Source organism: Brachionichthys hirsutus, chromosome 2 (genome assembly GCF_040956055.1).
Source record: "Brachionichthys hirsutus isolate HB-005 chromosome 2, CSIRO-AGI_Bhir_v1, whole genome shotgun sequence".
In the NCBI taxonomy this organism is placed as follows: Eukaryota; Metazoa; Chordata; class Actinopteri; order Lophiiformes; family Brachionichthyidae; genus Brachionichthys; species Brachionichthys hirsutus.
Window position 1 is genome coordinate 10,723,790 of NC_090898.1, and position 17,692 is coordinate 10,741,481.

At 47.2% G+C, this 17,692-nt stretch overlaps 1 protein-coding gene and 1 non-coding gene across 2 annotated transcripts; both read left to right on the plus strand.

The window, feature by feature from the left end:
* Positions 1 to 273: 273 nt before the first annotated feature.
* Positions 274 to 15,705, plus strand: plcg1 (phospholipase C, gamma 1). Its single transcript, XM_068744729.1, has 32 exons — positions 274 to 490; positions 5,307 to 5,459; positions 5,787 to 5,880; positions 5,958 to 6,005; positions 6,417 to 6,501; positions 6,625 to 6,708; positions 7,074 to 7,096; positions 7,181 to 7,250; positions 7,345 to 7,446; positions 7,856 to 7,974; positions 8,445 to 8,530; positions 9,097 to 9,217; positions 9,444 to 9,612; positions 9,709 to 9,831; positions 9,959 to 10,060; positions 10,256 to 10,443; positions 10,649 to 10,849; positions 10,961 to 11,080; positions 11,200 to 11,380; positions 11,564 to 11,641; positions 12,159 to 12,262; positions 12,482 to 12,575; positions 12,669 to 12,738; positions 13,178 to 13,341; positions 13,501 to 13,597; positions 13,747 to 13,971; positions 14,065 to 14,213; positions 14,437 to 14,551; positions 14,813 to 14,974; positions 15,070 to 15,158; positions 15,303 to 15,571; positions 15,663 to 15,705. The coding sequence occupies exons 1-32, from the start codon at positions 274 to 276 to the stop codon at positions 15,703 to 15,705; spliced, it is 3,945 nt and encodes a 1,314-aa protein (XP_068600830.1).
* trnaa-cgc (transfer RNA alanine (anticodon CGC)) lies at positions 2,353 to 2,424 on the plus strand. The gene has a single exon. It is a non-coding gene; the product is annotated as a tRNA-Ala (tRNA).
* Positions 15,706 to 17,692: the final 1,987 nt, after the last annotated feature.

The window sequence follows — 17,692 nt, forward strand, 5'->3', positions numbered from 1 at the left end:
AAATAATTCTTTCTACAAAATCTTTATTGGGAGGGTGAAAGCCACAAAAGTATATTGTGGACAATGGGTCATGTAATTTCAGGCGTATAAATATGTCATGAATGTGAATGATTAAGTCTCCTGACACTATCAGCGCCGACATACATGAAGTCCCGTGATAATTGTTGTTTCATGCCCCCCCCCCCCCCTTGTCCCGCTGTAGGTATCCCCGTCTAGGCCTGCGCTGAGCAGATTGTTCTGAGAGGAAACGAACAACAAACAGGGGAAGTGAACATGGCCGGGACCTCAGGCTTCTTTTCCAACGGACCTGTTCCGTGGATGGACAATGACACGGAGATGAACAACCTGTACCGGGACCTGGAGCTGGGCACGGTCCTGACACTGTTTTATTCTAAGAAGTCCCAGCGGCCAGAGAGGAGGACTTTTCAAGTCAAGCTGGAGACCAGGACTATTGTCTGGACTCGGGGCACAGATAAAATTGAGGGAGAAAGTGAGTAGACACAAAACCCCCACACATGCATGCAAACAGAGTGCCTTTCGTGAATGGAGACGTATCCTGAAGTGTTTGTTTCACATACATTCAGGAATATTAGAAATTGGAAAATGGTTTAAGTTTTTTTTTTTCTTCCTGAAAAGGACTTTGGAAAGCAGAGAAGATGCAATGTGAACAGCAAGCCAAAGATTTCAGGATGAATGAGTGTAAAAACAGTCCGAATATATAAATTATAAGGCTTAAAACGAAATATATTATTGATGCAGTGTGACCATGTCTAAGATATTCACATAGAAAAACGTTTTGATCAAATAATTTGTTTCATAACTAAGCATTTAAACTAATTTAGATTTTCTTTGTAAATATATGCTCTGTACAAATTGCTCTGAATTTAATGTCAGCGATGCAAATCTCTTAACAGGGCAAACACAAAACTGGCCAGCGGGTCGTACCGAGTGCTTTCACTAATTTGTACAGCAAAAATAAATGTAAATACATTTTAGTGTCCAGCTCTGAGGCTGAAATAATGAAAGTTGCTTCCCACCACAGGAGCTGAAACGTAACTTTCTGTAGCAATCCGTCAGCAGAGACAAAAGTAAACATGATTTTTTTTTTTTTATCAGATTGCAGACATCATCATTCAGAATGAGCATTTATTCATGAGACTTTAAGTTTATCAATTTCAACATTAGATAGTTCTCCTTTGTATTGTATTCAGTGGCAATTAGAGTAAAACGATCTGCAAATCGTCATTTCTGTTTTCAGAATTTATGTAATGTCACAGCCATTTTCAGAATTGGGCCGTGAAACACGCTCGCTTGGTTACGCAGCAGCAGCACACGAAGCACAGAATTCTGAGTGGGGAATGGAGTGCAGTTTAACAGAACAGCCTGCGTAACCGAGGACACGCGGGCCTTCGGCGACTTGTTCAGTTGTCGTTCTCTTGGTCTGCAGGATGCCTTGTGCACAGCTGCACTCTGCTCCGGATGCAGCAAAAAAAAAAGGGGGGAGAGAAAAGAATGGGAGGGGTTCGCACACAAGAACAAAAAGACAGTCGGCTTTGGCTTTCTGTTTAACACAACTATATCATCTCTGCCATCGAGGGTTTTCACACATGAGCTCATAGCTGCCATTTGATACTCCTGGAGAGGTGAAATGGGCCTCGGCAGTTCATTAATGCACAGGAATAGAATATAAGGGCTTTTACCGGCAGCGGCTGACCATTTGGGAACAATTTGGCCTGTTGGTATTTACCGAGAGTGTTTTTCCAAATATAAAATGCCGAGAAGCATTTGCTTTTGTCGCTTGAACAAAGTGCCTTTTGCAGATTGATTTTCTACGAAGTTGCCTGTTCAGGGCTTGCGGGGGGGTTGGCGTGCGGCGCTCGCCAGATAACTGCCAGCAGGTACTAATTGTAAATCACTTGTCCCAGTTGGACGCAGGTCTGTCGCAACAGAGCAGGATGTGGTCTTACCGATGAAACGGCGGTAGACGTGCGGGCAGTGCACGAACACAAAGATTTAGACGTGCGTTCGGACTGTTTGAGTGAAAGGGTCTTCCAAATGAAACGCCTGGCTTTAACAGTGCAGCGTATTTACAGTACAGACCTCGTCAGGGAACTTTGATGGCAAGTGTTAAAGAAAGTTCATTGTGTTCTCAGTACAAGCTTGAAATATTTCATTTGTGGAATTTAATCTATTTCCCAGCATGATTATATTCGGGATGTTATGATATGATGTTTTTAATATTTAAAATGTGAAAGTCCCGGTAAGCAACTTTCAATTGTCATACGAATGTAAGATAGAAATTTACTAGAAGAAAACAGATTTGTTACCAGTATGAGTAGAGAAAAAGCCGAAGGGGGTGTAGCTCAGTGGTAGAGCGCATGCTTCGCATGTGCGAGGCCCCGGGTTCAATCCCCGGCATCTCCACGTCAGGTTCCTTCCGTGGGATGGGATCAAGCTCTAATTGTCTCTAATTTATGTGAATAAAGTTTAAATTTTATGAGTTGCGTAAGTGAAACAATAAATAATTCGGAATGTTTCCTCATTTTATGAATAATTTAAAATACAGACCTAAGTGACCCAATTATGGCTATTTTAGAGTTAAACTACAAAAGGGTTAGGGTTAAATTGTTCTCGGTATCTTTATACACCATGAAAAGTAAAAGTGAGTTGATGCGTATTTTTAACCGATTTTTGAATCCATAAATGGAGTTTTTAATGTTAAAATGTAATATTTTTTCCATCATTCTGGATCCGATCCGGATGAAATTTGTTGGTGAGATAGAGGCCCCGACCCTACATTACTGGATTAAATTCCATAAACATTGGTCAATAATCAACCGAGATATAGAGGAACAAATTTTGACGCTTTATTGACTGCAATGTTAACGAAAATTTTCAATCCATAATCCATGATCTCTTCTGGATCATCCCCAAAATGTAATCGTCTGTTCCTGGTAACATTTCCTGCAAATTTAATCAAGATCCATCCAGATCTTTTTGAGTTATCTTGCTATCAGACGGACGGACGGAAAGACAGAAAAACAAACGCCGGCGATTACATAACCTCCGTCTCAGCGGAGGTAATTATGTGAACTGCTTTTACATATTTTTATGAACTGAATACCTTTGGACCATTTGAAGGGTGCAGTGAGTCCAGCTAGGCCTGCTTTATTCTGGTATAGCGATGTGTCGCCTGTTCTTACCTGATGGTGTGTCTGCATGTTATCAATGAAACTACCGTAATTCTCGGTGTACAAGCCGCTACTTTTTTCCAATATTTTGAACCTTGCGGTTTATGCAACGACGCGGCAAATTTACGTATATTTTCCCACTTTCTTTACGAGCCGTGTTTCGTTAAAGCCTATTTATTTTCGTTACAAAATTAACGCCCGCCCGCCCGGAGGGAAAGCCCCGCTTGCGGTAGCTGGGGAGATCTGCGAGAAGGGCCCGGCGCTCGTCCAGAGTCGCCGCCGCCGGACCGCCGTACCCGGTCCCCGCCGCCTGTCCGCCATCCGCTACGCGGCGTCGGACGCGCCGCGTAGCGGGGAAGGAACCCACCCCCTCGACCTCCCGGGCGTCCCCACCCCTGCCGCACCACGCTCCCGCGGACGGAGGATGAGGGGCACGGGGGACGGGGACACCCCGCCAGGCGGGCGCGCGCGCCGCGCAGCCTCCGACGGGCGGAGAGGGGAGGGCGACGGGGCGACTGCTCCCCCAGCCGCGGCTCGAGCCCAGCCCCGCTTCGCACCCCAGCCCGACCGACCCAGCCCTTAGAGCCAATCCTTATCCCGAAGTTACGGATCTGATTTGCCGACTTCCCTTGATCTAACATGCCAGACGCTGTTCACCTTGGAGACCTGCTGCGGATATCGTTACGAGCCGTGTTCCGTTAAATAGCATTTGTCTTAATGCACTTGCGGCTTACGAATATGTGCGGCTTATTTTAGTACAAAATATATATTTTTTTTAATTCAGTGGGTGCGGCTTTTTCACAGGTGCGCATAATAGTTCAGCAATTACGGTAGATGAGTTCACGCTGGCCAGCAGTTAAATGTCATCAGCTTGATCCGAGTGGAAATAGTTTTTGCACGCAATGAAGCAATCAACAAGTTGTTTTTGTTGTCTGCGTGTGTGACTGGGAATGGAATTTAATTGCAAACGTCCGTGGGATCTGTCATCTTCCTTTCCGTTCCTCCCACAAACTGCTTTCTTACCCCAGACTCGCTGTGTCATTTCTGGCTCTCACGCCACTCCTCCACCGTCTCCTCAGTCACACCTTCAGCCTAGTTTGTTTGCGTAAGAAATACAGAAGCTCATAATGTGGACTCTGTCCTCGAAGGAACGCCGCCGCGCAGTCTACTTTAAGATTGTTTGTGTCTCCATGGAAACGTGTAAAGATACGTTTATTGCTGGTAAACAAGCAGATTGAAAGTTTCCTTGTTCATTGACTGGGAAGAGAAACAGAATCTGCGTCGCTGCATCCTAGCTCTTTGTCAGAGAGGAGGAGTCCTCCATTTTTCAACTCGATGTCGAAGGAGCTGATATCGATCAGCTAATATGTGACATCACTGAAATGCACTTCAGCTCCGAGCGGCGCAGTCGCTCTAAGATTTGATCGCTCTGTGGATTACGGCAGCAGCTGCATCCTTGTGTTGATCTAACATGCACCTTTCACTACAAAGGATGGGGGGGGTAGGAGGAAGTGTGGGGAGTGTGTTGCGGGATACCTCCTCTCATCTCCCTTTGTAAAGTCGCACCTCTGGCTATCTCTTTTACATTTCCTGATTCCGTAAGATGCCGACTTACAACTTGAAATGTTGATCGGCCCATCGGAGCGTCTCTGCTTTCAGATCAGGTCATCTGTCATGTGAATAGAGATGCTTTCCTTTATGCTTGAGAAAAGAACATGCCCGGCTACACACGAGTACACGTGCACTGCGTGGTAAAAGTACAGGAAGTGTGATTGTGGGGCAGGAAGAGAAGCAGGAATGTGTATGCGAGTCCCTGCTGCGAGTCTTAAAATGCTAATAATACAAAGCTAATAGCTACATTAAAGCCCACTGACCTTTTAGGTCTTGGACCTAAATGTTATTTTATGCAGGTTAAATGGGAGCATTCCCTGTCCGATGCCTTTTTGCGCTATGAAACCACTAGAAGCATCTTGAAGTCACAAAGTTAACAAAATTGGTTAAAATGCTGGCGTATGTCCCGTGGCTGTCTTGTGAACACGACCATGATGTGTCTTGTTTTATCTTCACATTACATGAAACATTTGCTGACTGTTTTTTGAACGTCTGTGTCTCCAGTTGACATTCGCGAGATCAAGGAGATTCGTCCAGGACAGAAGTCTCGCGACTTTGAGCGCTACGTGGAGGACTCTGCAACTCGACTGGACCAGGCTCACTGCTTCGTCATCCTGTACGGCACAGAGTTCCGCCTTAAATCTCTCAGCCTGGCAGGTAGGCACAAACACTCAGCTTGACCTCAGTGGCCTTTACAATCTGTAGACAGTTAAAAAAATAACAAATCATTTTATTGTTGTGCAGTTGAGCTTGTATCCTGCGCAGACTTTTTTTGACAGGAAATGCAAAGTATCTAGTGTAATTAAGAGGATGATTGTCAGATTAATCAATAATAAAAACAACTTTATTTGTAGCCCAATAAACTACAAAACATCTCCACAAGCTTCAGAAGGGGGGGGGGGGGGAACCAACTCTCAAAATAAACTTCAATTTGAATGAAGAGGAAATAAAAAATATTTGTAAAATCATTTGCTTTTTCTTTAGCAACTTCGGATGAAGAGATGACCATGTGGGTGAAGGGCTTGAATTGGCTCGTGGCCGACACGTTGAAGTCTCCGACGCCACTCCAGATAGAGAGGTAAGGCTCAGACAGAGCCGTGCCATGCGGGATTGTCCACTATTTGACATTTGTAAATCTCTTATTTCTTTTTTTAGATGGTTACGTAAGCAGTTTTATGCTGTTGATCGCAACAGAGAAGACAGGTAAGTCTGCTCAGCTAAAAGATAGAAACGGCAGATCAGCCTCGCAGGAAGTTTAGCATCTGAGCCAGATCGGCTAGCTGTAGCAGCTTCTCTAATGAGGGAGCTCTTTTGAGGTGTACCAAAGGAACTAGCACCTCATCCTGCGGCAGGAAACAGACTGCAGAGGCTGTTTGTCTGTTACATCCCTGAAGAAAGCACAAGCTTTTTGTGCCCCCCCCCCCTTCAAATTCAGGCCATTTGGTGAAAGTGAAATCAGACAGACTCAGCAGAATGATGTTGGGGGGGGGCATGTTTGCAAGGTTCCACTAAATATTTAAAGTGATATGTCTGCACAACAACAGGATCCGGAACGTCCTTGGGGTTTACTTTACGTGCGTTTGATTTCTCATCAAAATGTGTGCTTGTGTTTAGGATATCCTGCAAGGATCTGAAGAACATGCTGAGTCAGGTCAACTATCGAGTGCCCAACATGAGGTTCCTCCGAGAAAAACTTCCGGTAGCCCTCTTTCTACTGATCTGAGACCCCGTTTTCCCGCTTCATGTCTGCTTCCCTGTATACATGATGTTGCTGCAGGAGCTTTAAATTGCTTTCTCTTTCATTTCTCAATTGGTTTTGCAGGACTCAGAGTTGAGGAATGGAGAAGTGTCCTTCAGCCAGTTTTCCCAATTATATCGCAGCCTAATGTTTGATGCTCAGAAAAACGTGAGTACAATGGCTTAATGTTGCCCCCCCCCCCCCCCAGATGCACATCCGATGCCCTGCAAATGCACCCTTTCTTCTCTCCATCTGTTTGTTCTCAAATGGCTGCGAGATCAATACGAACCGGTTAAAATCCCACCAATCCTCTCTGCTGGAGGCCATTAGCGCGTGCACACACACACACAGATAAGGAGGTAGAGTGGGCAGAGTCAGATTAAGTGGGTGACCTCAGTGCCTCAGCAGTTTAACACCCAGGCCCAACAGGATATCGGTTTTCAGCTGCATCACTATTATTATATAAACACTGAAAGATTATGAATTCATTGAAATCTTCCCTTTTTTGTCCATGCTTCCTTTTTTTTTTTTAGATGGAAATCCCATTTCTGCAGAGGTAGGTGAAAATGAAACGCGTGCACTTTGAATCTCTGCCGCTTCACAGATGTGTTCCTGATTAAAGCGTCTTTCTCTCAAGCAGGTTTATTGACAGACCAGAGCAGAGGCTCTCCCTCGACGACTTCAAGAGCTTCCTCCTGGATACTCAGAAGGTTATATCCACGGAAAGCTGGGCAATTCGTTTATTTCAGATTTGTATTTCACGTGCACGGCCCAATTACGTCTGTGTTTTGTGTGTCAATCTAGGAAATGTGGGCCACAGACGGCAACAAGGTTCAGGACTTCATGCTCGCCTACCTGAAGGACCCCCTGAGAGAAGTGGAGCAGCCTTATTTCCACCAGGACGAGGTGACACCTCACTTCTGTTCACCCCTTTTGGGTTTCATCTCATTAGTGGGAAAAACGTTTGAGTGTTGTCATATGTGGGGGAAATGCTCAGACGGGATAGCCTTCGCTTTGACATAAAGTGGCTCCTTCTGTGGCGCAGCGAGTTATGTGAAAGCACGGGATGCTTTTTTGCGGTCACCATAAAACTGTGATTGGCAGAAGGGGTAGAAAGAACCCGCAAGAAATGTTGGTGCCTTTCTGAGACGGCAGCGAATAATAATAACAAGTCCCTTCATGTAAACAGTTTCTCTTTCTGAGAGCCTTAGTCACTCACGTCCGGGACTTCTCAGAAATACGTCATTTAAGTCTGCACGTGTGGGGAACACCCGTACATTTGACTTTGTCTTCGTACTCCTCTCTCCTGCATCAGCTGCTCACATACCTGTTCTCCAAAGAAAACACCATCTGGGATTCCTCTCTGGACCAGGTGTGTCCGGACAACATGAACAACCCCCTGTCGCACTACTGGATCTCTTCTTCGCATAACACGTAAGGATGCAAGCATGCCTACTTTTCAGCATGTAGTGATTAGTTTCAACCAGTTGCAATTATGCCTTGCAAAACATCAAAACAGGGCTTTTGAAGGAGCGTCAGGCGTCGAATCGATTCTATTTCTTCAGCGATTCTTTTCCAGAATGAGATCCAAGCTTGTATTTAGCAGGAAAACACTTTTTTTTCCCCCTGTCATTGAAAAGCATTTGAAACGCTAACCCTCTGTGCTCCATGTGAAACGATACTTACTGCTGCGGAATGGAAACTTCCCGTGTCCCACATTTACTCCAGTCAGCAGCAGAACGCTAGCTCTTTTATTACAGCAGTGTTAATGTGTTTGTTTCACCTCCAGAGGAAGCTGCCTGTTTGCCTGCTGGAGTCGCCATCGCGTCAATCATTTCTAAAATACGTTTAACTCGTGTTGGTGTTTAGTCTGCGTACTTTAATGCTTACCACATTGCCTCCAGCTACCTGACGGGCGATCAGTTTTCCAGCGAGTCATCCCTGGAGGCGTACGCTCGCTGTCTGCGGATGGGCTGCCGCTGCATTGAACGTGGGTAAACGCACAGACACATTCTCCTACATTTGAAACCCATGCATGATTAATCGCTTCAAACTTGCTACTCAGTCATAGGCTACATGGTGGCAGCGCATGCAGCAGCCACGCCTTTAGCCACACACGATGTTACACAACAATGCTGCGTACTGTTTGGCCTTCTCAACAAACGCCTGCTAAACAGGTTTCTGTGAACGGGGCTGGCGTGACGCGGGCCAACTCGTGACTTTTGCTACTTACAAAAGTAAACACGGCTGGAATGTTTTTATCCTTAGGTTTAAAGGTCTCTAAGTATTGGCAGGTGGCAGGTATCTTTTCACTGGCTCTTCAGGAATGATGAGATTATTACTGTATGTGCAGTTTGTTCTTCACCTGGGATGATTCGATAGCAACGTGCTGCTTAGATGCTAGTTTGTTTCATAAATCAATTCTCGATTGAATGAGAGGGCAGCACTAGCGTCTTCAGGACATTGATTTACAATATAAAACACAAGTGGCAGATAAGATAAATGTTCTGCAGCATTTTAACCCCCCCCCCCACGTATTTGTGTGTCTATTTCCAGTGGATTGTTGGGACGGTCCCGATGGAATGCCAGTCATCTACCACGGGCACACCCTCACGACAAAAATCAAGTTTTGCGATGTCTTGACGACCATCAAAGAGCACGCCTTTGTCACATCTGAGTGAGTTTGCGTGAGCGCTAGCGACTCCCGTTCCCTTTTTTTTAAAAAACCCACTAGTTGCGATTAGTTGATAAAGGGTAAGAAAAGGCAAAGATAAAGAGAGGAGACATTGTGAGCAGGCAACGGTGACACCGTGTGAGGAGTACAGATAAGGAAATCAAAGCCCAGTTAAGGAAGGAATTTCTATTAAGTTACACATTATAAATTCGGACGTGTCCTCCTACAGCTATCCCATCATCTTATCTATCGAGGACCACTGTAGCATTGTGCAACAGAGGAATATGGCCACTTATTTCAAGAGAGTGTTTGGAGACATGCTGCTGACTAAGGCGGTGGATATTGTGGCGGACGGCCTCCCTTCACCAAACCAACTCAAGAGGAAGATCCTCATCAAGGTCAGGAAGCACCTGGAGAGATCATGTAACCCCCCCCCCCCCCTATCCTTTAAATACAGTATTTGTGATTGTCCTGCCTGTCCTTATTTGCCGCAGCATAAGAAACTGGCAGAAGGCAGTGCCTATGAAGAGGTGTCCACCTCCACCCCCTACTCTGAGAACGACATCAGCAATTCCATCAAAAATGGCATCTTGTACCTGGAAGACCCCATTAATCATGTAAGCCAAACGGGAGCCAGCTTGCTCCACGCCTGATTCTCTGGATACTTAATAGAACTATTTGAGCCATCCATTTCCATCCCTTCACTCACTGCCCCCCCCCCCCCTTTTTTTTTTCCCCCTCCAGGAGTGGTACCCTCATTTCTTTGTCCTGACAAGCAGTAAAATCTACTACTCAGAAGAGACGTCGAATAACCAGGGCAATGATGATGAGGAGGAGCACAGAGAGGTTAGTTGGCCCGATCCCATCCGGCATCTATGCAGCACTTTGTCTGGATGCCGCCGACCTGAACCAGGATCAGATTGGGAATGACTGAAGTGATCGTTACAAGCTTGTGCAACTACACGAATGTTGACACGCCTATAAGACAGGTCGGAGATGACCCGCATCTCTCCCTCTGGTTTTTTTCTAACCCACCCCCAGGTGTCCAATGGTATGGACCAGCATGTGACGGAAAAGTGGTTCCACGGGAAGCTGGGTGCCGGACGGGACGGGCGGCAGATAGCTGAGAGGCTACTGTCCGAGTACTGCCTGGAGACGGGAGCTCCCGATGGCTCTTTCCTGGTCCGAGAGAGCGAGACCTTCGTGGGAGACTACACGCTTTCTTTCTGGTACGAGGCACAGAGTATTGCGTGCCGAATAGCTACAAATATTTACACGTTTTTTAGAGAACCTCAACAACATCTGAATGAGAGGAACGAACTGCGTAGAACTATCAGTAGATGCGCCAGTGTGCAGCTCTCCCGTTTGTGGTAAATAACATTTGCACTTAAGAAAAATCAACCTAATTGTTGTCTTGTCACACCTGTGCGCCAGGCGTTCAGGGCGGGTACAGCACTGTCGCATCCACTCTCGCCAGGAGGCGGGCAGCCCCAAGTTCTACCTGACGGACAACCTGGTGTTTGACACACTCTTTGCCCTGATCACCCACTACCAGCAGGTGGCGCTGCGCTGCAACGAGTTTGAGATGAAGCTGACCGAGCCCGTGCCTCAAACCAACGCTCACGAGAGCAAAGAGTGGGTCTCGCACACACACACCTTTCACAAAGATTTAAACACAAACTTTAAATTCATCCCGACATGTGATGCCAGATTTTGTTCACCGTGTTTTTCTTGTGTTTTCCTCAGCTGGTATCACGCCAACCTCTCCAGGAGCCACGCCGAGAACATGCTGATGAGGGTCCCTCGAGACGGCGCTTTCCTCGTGAGGAAGAGAGCGGAACCCAACTCGTTTGCCATTTCCTTCCGGTAACCGCAGGCGTTTTTGTGTATCTTTCATTTCAATGCGCCGTGCAAGGAGAAGCGATCTGAGCCAGTGTTCAGATGAATGCAGCTTCATTGTTGTCACGTCTGCGGCTGCTTCACAGAGCCGAGGGAAAGATAAAGCACTGCCGCGTGCAGCAGGAGGGTCAGACTGTGGTGCTGGGAACCTCCGAGTTTGACAGCCTGGTAGATCTCATCAGCTACTATGAGAAGCACCCTCTGTATCGCAAGATGAAACTGCGCTATCCAATCAACGAGGACACGCTGGAGAAGATCGGCACTGCCGTAAGTACCATTAAATAGCCAATGCCACACTTGGAACAGATAAATAAACCGCCGTCAGGCTGAGATGATTGAATCTGAAAACTCATGCACGCACATGTCACGGTCTGGAATATCAATTCTGCGGTGGAATCTCCTGCGGCTTGGTGAAAAGACGTAAATAATGCACGACCTGTCATCCAATAGGAGCCAGACTATGGGTCTCTTTATGAAGGCAGGAATCCAGGCTTCTATGTGGAGGCCAATCAGATGCCGACCTTTAAGGTGAGTCTGTGCGTTTCAGCGACGAGGGCTTCGGGTTGTAAAAACAGACCGGTAAGAATGTTTGATGTGGCCTCCAGACAAACAAGTACATTTGAACGGCTGCATTTATGCTGACTGGGCTTTTTTAGAGTGCAGCGCTTTTTGTCTGAGTTGAGTTGTGAACGCTCTGTGCAGTTACGTGCTCGTTTCAGTTTGACCTACGTTTCAGTTGTAAATCCTGGAAGTTCTGTTACTCCTGTTTGTGTGAGTTGGTTTCCCCCCAAAGAATATTCATTCCCATGAATGTCTGCTTGTGCTTTGCACCCCCTTCTCTTCGTTTGGTTGGCACGAACATTGATAGATATAAAAAAAAAAAAAAATTCTGATTACACCAAACTTCTGTATCAATTTCCTGTGGCGAGAGGTGAAGTGTTAGTATTTTACGTGTATTTTTTTACCTTGATGAACTCTCCCTGCGCTGTTATCGACCCACCCTCTTCTGTCTTAACATGCATGACCTCTTGTTTTGTCTTTTCAGTGCACAGTTAGAGCTCTGTACGAATATAAAGCCCAGCGAGACGACGAGCTCTCATTCACCAAAAACGCCATCATTTCTAATGTGGACAAACAGGAAGGAGGATGGTGAGCGACCTGCACAACATTAATTCAGGGAAGTCGCTCTTAAGTTTTCCATTGGGAGGAATGCTATTCACGGCTTGGAGACGGAGCCGATGCCTTTATACAGGATGGGGGGGCAGCATAGTGTTTGCATTAATGTAACACCACCGTGTAATAAATATTGTATCACTCTTCGTACTCCTTTGCTTGTGGACACATCTTCTCCCATCCTCTTTCTCTTAGGTGGAAGGGCGACTGTGGAGGGAAGAAGCAGCTGTGGTTTCCAGCGAACTACGTGGAGGAGATCAGCCCTTCAACAGCAGAGGCCGACAGAACTGTGAGGACCTTACTCGTACATTTGAAGTGACGTTAGTGTACCTTTAAATGGACACCAACTCCTTTCCTTATTACCCTTTCTTCTGTCAAGCAGGAGATGACAGAGAACAGCCCCCTGGGAGATCTGCTGAGAGGAAGTGTAGACGTGTCTTCCTGTCAGATTGGTGAGGGGGTCCCTCTTCTGTCTACTGCTCAGTGACCATCTCCGGCCTCTTGTGCCATTAATTCATCCACATTATTGTCACAGCTCAGCATCTGTTATCTTATCGACATCCCGCAGTCCAGTCAATGCACATCCATTAGAGCTTGGCACATGCTTTCATGCTCTTTTTGTGGCTTCAGCTAAACATGAGCCTGTATTGCTTGCTGCCTTTGACTTGCTCCAGGCCTCCATCTGGTGGTTATAAACGGTACTTCGGATCACAGAGGGTTTAAAAAAATAATATTTTCATGAAATTTGGTATCATTTGGATAGTATGAATAGAAAGAAAATCATTTTGTATCCTGGAATTGGACACATTTTTTGTCAGTGTCTAAATAAAAACAGATTTAAAGTAGGAAAGAATCCTCCTTTTTTCCATCCCATTTTTCTTTTCGCTGCAGTTGTGCGTCCTGAAGGGAAGGGGAGCAGGCCTCACGTCTTCTCCTTGTGCTCAAATGCCTCCATGCGGACGGGCCCTTTGCTGGATGTCGCAGCCAACAGCCAGGAGGAACTCAAAGAATGGATGTTCAAGATCCGTGAGGTCACGATGACATCAGAGGCCAAAGTATGTATCTCATAGCCTGACATGATATTAGCTTTGCTGTGGTGTGGGCTCAAAAGGCCGGTCACAGCTTCCATGTAAAGCTCATAACCTGTGTTTCACAAATTATAATCGTGCACACGTTTGCTAGGACTGCAGTTAAATGTGTGTCCCTGTGTCCAGCTGGAGGAGGGGAAGATGATGGAGAGGAGGAAGAAGATCGCGCTGGAATTATCTGACCTGGTCATCTACTGTAGGCCTGTGCCATTTGATGAAGACAGTAAGGATATGATGCACCCACACACACACACACACACACACACGCATGCATGTGTGTATTACATGTTGTAACACAGATAAAAGCTTTGTCAAACAGGCAGCCAGTATAACGCCGATAAGTCCGACCCGCTGTGCTTCTGAATCCCTCAGAGATCGGCACAGAGCGCGCCTGCTTTCGAGACATGTCGTCTTTCCCTGAAACCAAAGCGGAGAAGTATGTCAATAAGATCAAAGGGAAGAAGTTCCTGCAGTACAACCGACTGCAGCTGTCCAGGATCTATCCCAGAGGCCAGAGGCTAGACTCCTCAAACTACGACCCCCTCCCCATGTGGCTCTGTGGCTCCCAGCTGGTAGCGCTCAACTTCCAGACAGCAGGTAACTTTGTTGGGTTTTTTTTGGGGGGGGGGGGGGGGGGGTAATTGTTGCTTCCCTGTTTTTCTCACCTCTGCTTTTCCTCCCTGCGTGCAGACAAACCCATGCAGATGAACCAGGCTCTGTTCATGCTGAACGGAAGGAGCGGCTACGCCCTCCAGCCGCCCATCATGAGGGACGACAGCTTTGATCCGTTTGACAGACACACGCTGCGAGGCCTCGAACAAGTCACCGTGGTGATAGAGGTACAGCACGGTGGGGGGAAGGGAACGTGCACGACTGGATGGGAAAAGGCCGTCGATGAAGGGGGCATGTTCAAGTTTAGAAACCAAGAAGGCAGTTTGGTGTCGTTTGACACGCATTTCTAAGTGTTTTCTTGTTTGATCGTTTAGTCTTTAGTCAGCTGAGGACAGAATCAATCAGACCTGTAATAGAAGGACGTTTCCATCTGTGTCCCTCCTCCTGAAGGTCCTGGGTGCCCGGCATCTCCCCAAGCATGGACGTGGCATAGTTTGCCCTCTGATTGAGATCGAGGTGTGCGGGGCAGAATACGACAGCGCCAAGCAAAAAACCGATTCGGAGGGTGAGTGCCGCTCTCTGGAACAGCCGCCGGGTGAGCGATGGAGGTTTCAGCTCATGCTGCTTACTGGGACGCGTTGCCATGGTGACATGTGTTGTACTACAAGAGAAAGCACTGGACACCGGACACCAAAGCCCATTCTGGTCCTGCCTTCCGCTGCTGTCCACTTTCTTTAGATTATAAATAAAGCAGCATTGAGTCGTTTCCGCTGTTCAGTAAATATTGAGGTTTACAGGTTTACCTTCCGTCTTGTGTCCTTTGCAGCTGACAACGGTTTGAATCCCACCTGGCCCCGGAAGGCATTCCAATTCACCGTGGGCAACTCAGCCTTCGCCTTTCTCCGCTTCGTGGTCTACGAGATCGACATGTTCAACGACCAGAACTTCCTGGCTCAGGCCACGTTCCCCATTCACAGTCTCAAGACAGGTACGCGCAGTGGCCACGCCCTCGTTAGCAGCCACTGTGGAACGGCCTAAACGCGGCCGTGCTAGCAACGCTTCTTGTCTCTGTGTTGACACCAGGCTACCGCTCGGTACCCCTGAAGAACAGCTACAACGAGGATCAGGAGCTGGCTTCTCTCTTAGTCCACGTGGACATCGTCCGGGGCCGGGTAAGCTCGGCCGGCGCCCCTTTGACAACCTAAAATGAGCTGCAGTTACGAGTCAGTCGTGGAGTCGTTGCCGTTTGAAACAACCGTAAACGTATATTTGGTTTAAGATTATCGTTTGACCCGTCGCTCCTCTCGTTCCGTCAGGATGAAAACGGAGAGGCTCTGAGCGAGTTCCTCGCCATAGGGGCCACGCCGATGTCTGCGTCTCCCCAGGCAGGGGGCGAACGCCTGGGGGACTCGAGCTCAGTGTCTTCGACCTCCTCCGTCATGTCTCCCGTGCCTCAGTCTCCGAGCCAAGCCATGGCCTACAGGGGGAGGGAGGGCTCCTTTGAGGCCCGCTACCAGTTGCCTCTGGATGACTTGAGGGTGTCCCAGGAGTCACTGTTGGACCACATGGACCCTCAGAACCGAAGGTAAAGACGCGGCGTGTTGGTGTAGTGACTTGTGCAGCCAAAGACGGTTCCAGACGCCCCCCACCCCCCCCATGTCTTTGTTTTACCCCAGGATGTTGCGGCGGACCAGAGTGGGCGGAGAGAACCGTGTCTAAGTCCAAGCCAATCAGGATGCATTTCTATTGCACCGCCCCCCCCCCTCCCATCCATGCTCTCCCCCTTCTCACCCAGTCGCCTCTGCCGTACTGATGATGTCACTGATTGCTGTGAACACTGTTTCCATGGAAACACCCACCACTGCTTTGGCCTACATTTCAGGCAGCGCTCCCTCCCTCCATCGATTCTGTAGCCCCCCCCCCCCCTCCCTGTTGCCCACCCTCCTCAAAACTCGCCTGAATAGGAGGAGGAGGCATTGAGAGGAAGCTGACTGCTGCATACAGGAAGAAGAACCCAGTCATTCTCAGAGGAACTAAATGATCGGGAACAGGTTCCAGCTCTGGACTGGTGGATTTCTCAGACGTTCTGCAGCAGGTGTTTATTCTGGAGAAGAAGACGAGAAGAAGAAGAAGAGAACGTTCTAGAAGATCAGTTTGAAACTGTTTCCTGGTCGATTTGCTTTTCTCTATTTACCGTTTATGAATATTCTGTTTGTATTTATTCCTGCTGTGCTGTCGGTCAGAGAACAGCAGCAGCCGACCCGCTCTCAAAGAGCTCCCGTCTCCATGTTTTTAATTATTATAATTATTTAAGCCTTTTAGACATTCATCATGTGACTTTTCAAAGCTTCTTTATTTTATGTATCTGTGTAAAACACGAGGGCTCCCGAGCTATTTTAACGTTTTGTCTTCGCTCTCTTCCGTGGAGGAGACGCTCCTCCAGTCTGGCTCGCTCCTTCAACCCGGAGGGAATATTTCATGCTTTGTTTTTTGTTTTTGTTTTTCCTGACACTGTAGGGAAAAAGTCATAGGCCGTTGCCGTCGGAGACAGTACGAGAGCAGGCAGCATCACGATACGTCTGAATTACTCGACGGCTTTTTGTTTACAACTGACATTCCTAAAAACAAGCTGCACATCATTCCATTCCAGGCGCCTTTGAGCCAGTTCGATGCGTTCGATGCGTGCGTCCCATGTCGGTGGGGGGTCGAGACGTCCAGGGATCCACGGTAACCCAGAAGACGCAATCTGTGTACGACAACACTGATAACTGATGGATATTGTAAATTATAATCCGGTGTTTGGCCCCTTCATTGTGCGGTTATTGATTTAGTCGAGCCTAACTCCTCCCATAATGACAAACGACTCCCTGTCTGATCAGTTTGATTCATTTCCAACGAATGTCTCCTATGAAAGCTTTTAAAATGAGATGTGTTACCTCAGCCACCGTTTCATTTTGACATTGAATGGTTTCCCATGTTTGAAAAGAGCGTCCTCAGTATTATTCACCAACAAGCGACCAAGTCGTTGCCGTTATGAAGCATCGATAAACACGACCGGCGAGACGCCGACCTTTCTGACAAACTAGTGTAAACTTTTTACACTGCCATGATGTACTGTGTGTTTTTTTTTTTGCTACCGCCCATAAATGTATTTTGTGATGAATTGTGCAAAATTGTTCGATTTTGCGTAAGAAGACTTGAAGTTAAGTGTCAGATTCCCACATTTTGTCCATGTTTCGGACTTCCTTTCATTCCTGTCCGTCTGACCTGGTAATTAACCCGGCTCTTGAGGTGAATGTTGAAACACGGTTCTCATTTCCTGTGTTTTTGGAATGAGAAACCTCGAGTGAGCCTGCGCGGAGCTCGTATTCTGGGATGGTTCTCCTCTTGATTGTATGTGATGACGAAATGATGCAAACTCGGCGTTTGACCACGGAGATGCACCTAAAGCCATACGGTGAGACTTAGGGACAGGAGAGTACCCTTTTGACATCTCGACAAATTTGTCTGCTTGCCAATGTAATCCCAAAGCTGCTCCGCTTCTCGTTGTTTTCCTCCTGCGGGTGATTCATGGTCTTTGTGGACAACATTATTGCTGAACTTCCCGTTTGTGCGCCGTCATCATATCAAGACATCGTTCGCCTCTCCTGTTGGGCTTCATCATTTACTCTGCCAAGATACACCTTCGCTTTGATCGACAGGGCTT

Coding starts and splice junctions, on each gene's coding strand:
- plcg1 (XM_068744729.1), top strand. CDS start 274: ATGGCCGGGACCTCAGGCTTCTTTTCCAACGGACCTGTTCCGTGGATG. Junction 491..5,306: donor AGATAAAATTGAGGGAGAAA/GTGAGTAGACAC, acceptor CTGTGTCTCCAG/TTGACATTCGCGAGATCAAG. Junction 12,576..12,668: donor CAGCAGAGGCCGACAGAACT/GTGAGGACCTTA, acceptor TCTGTCAAGCAG/GAGATGACAGAGAACAGCCC.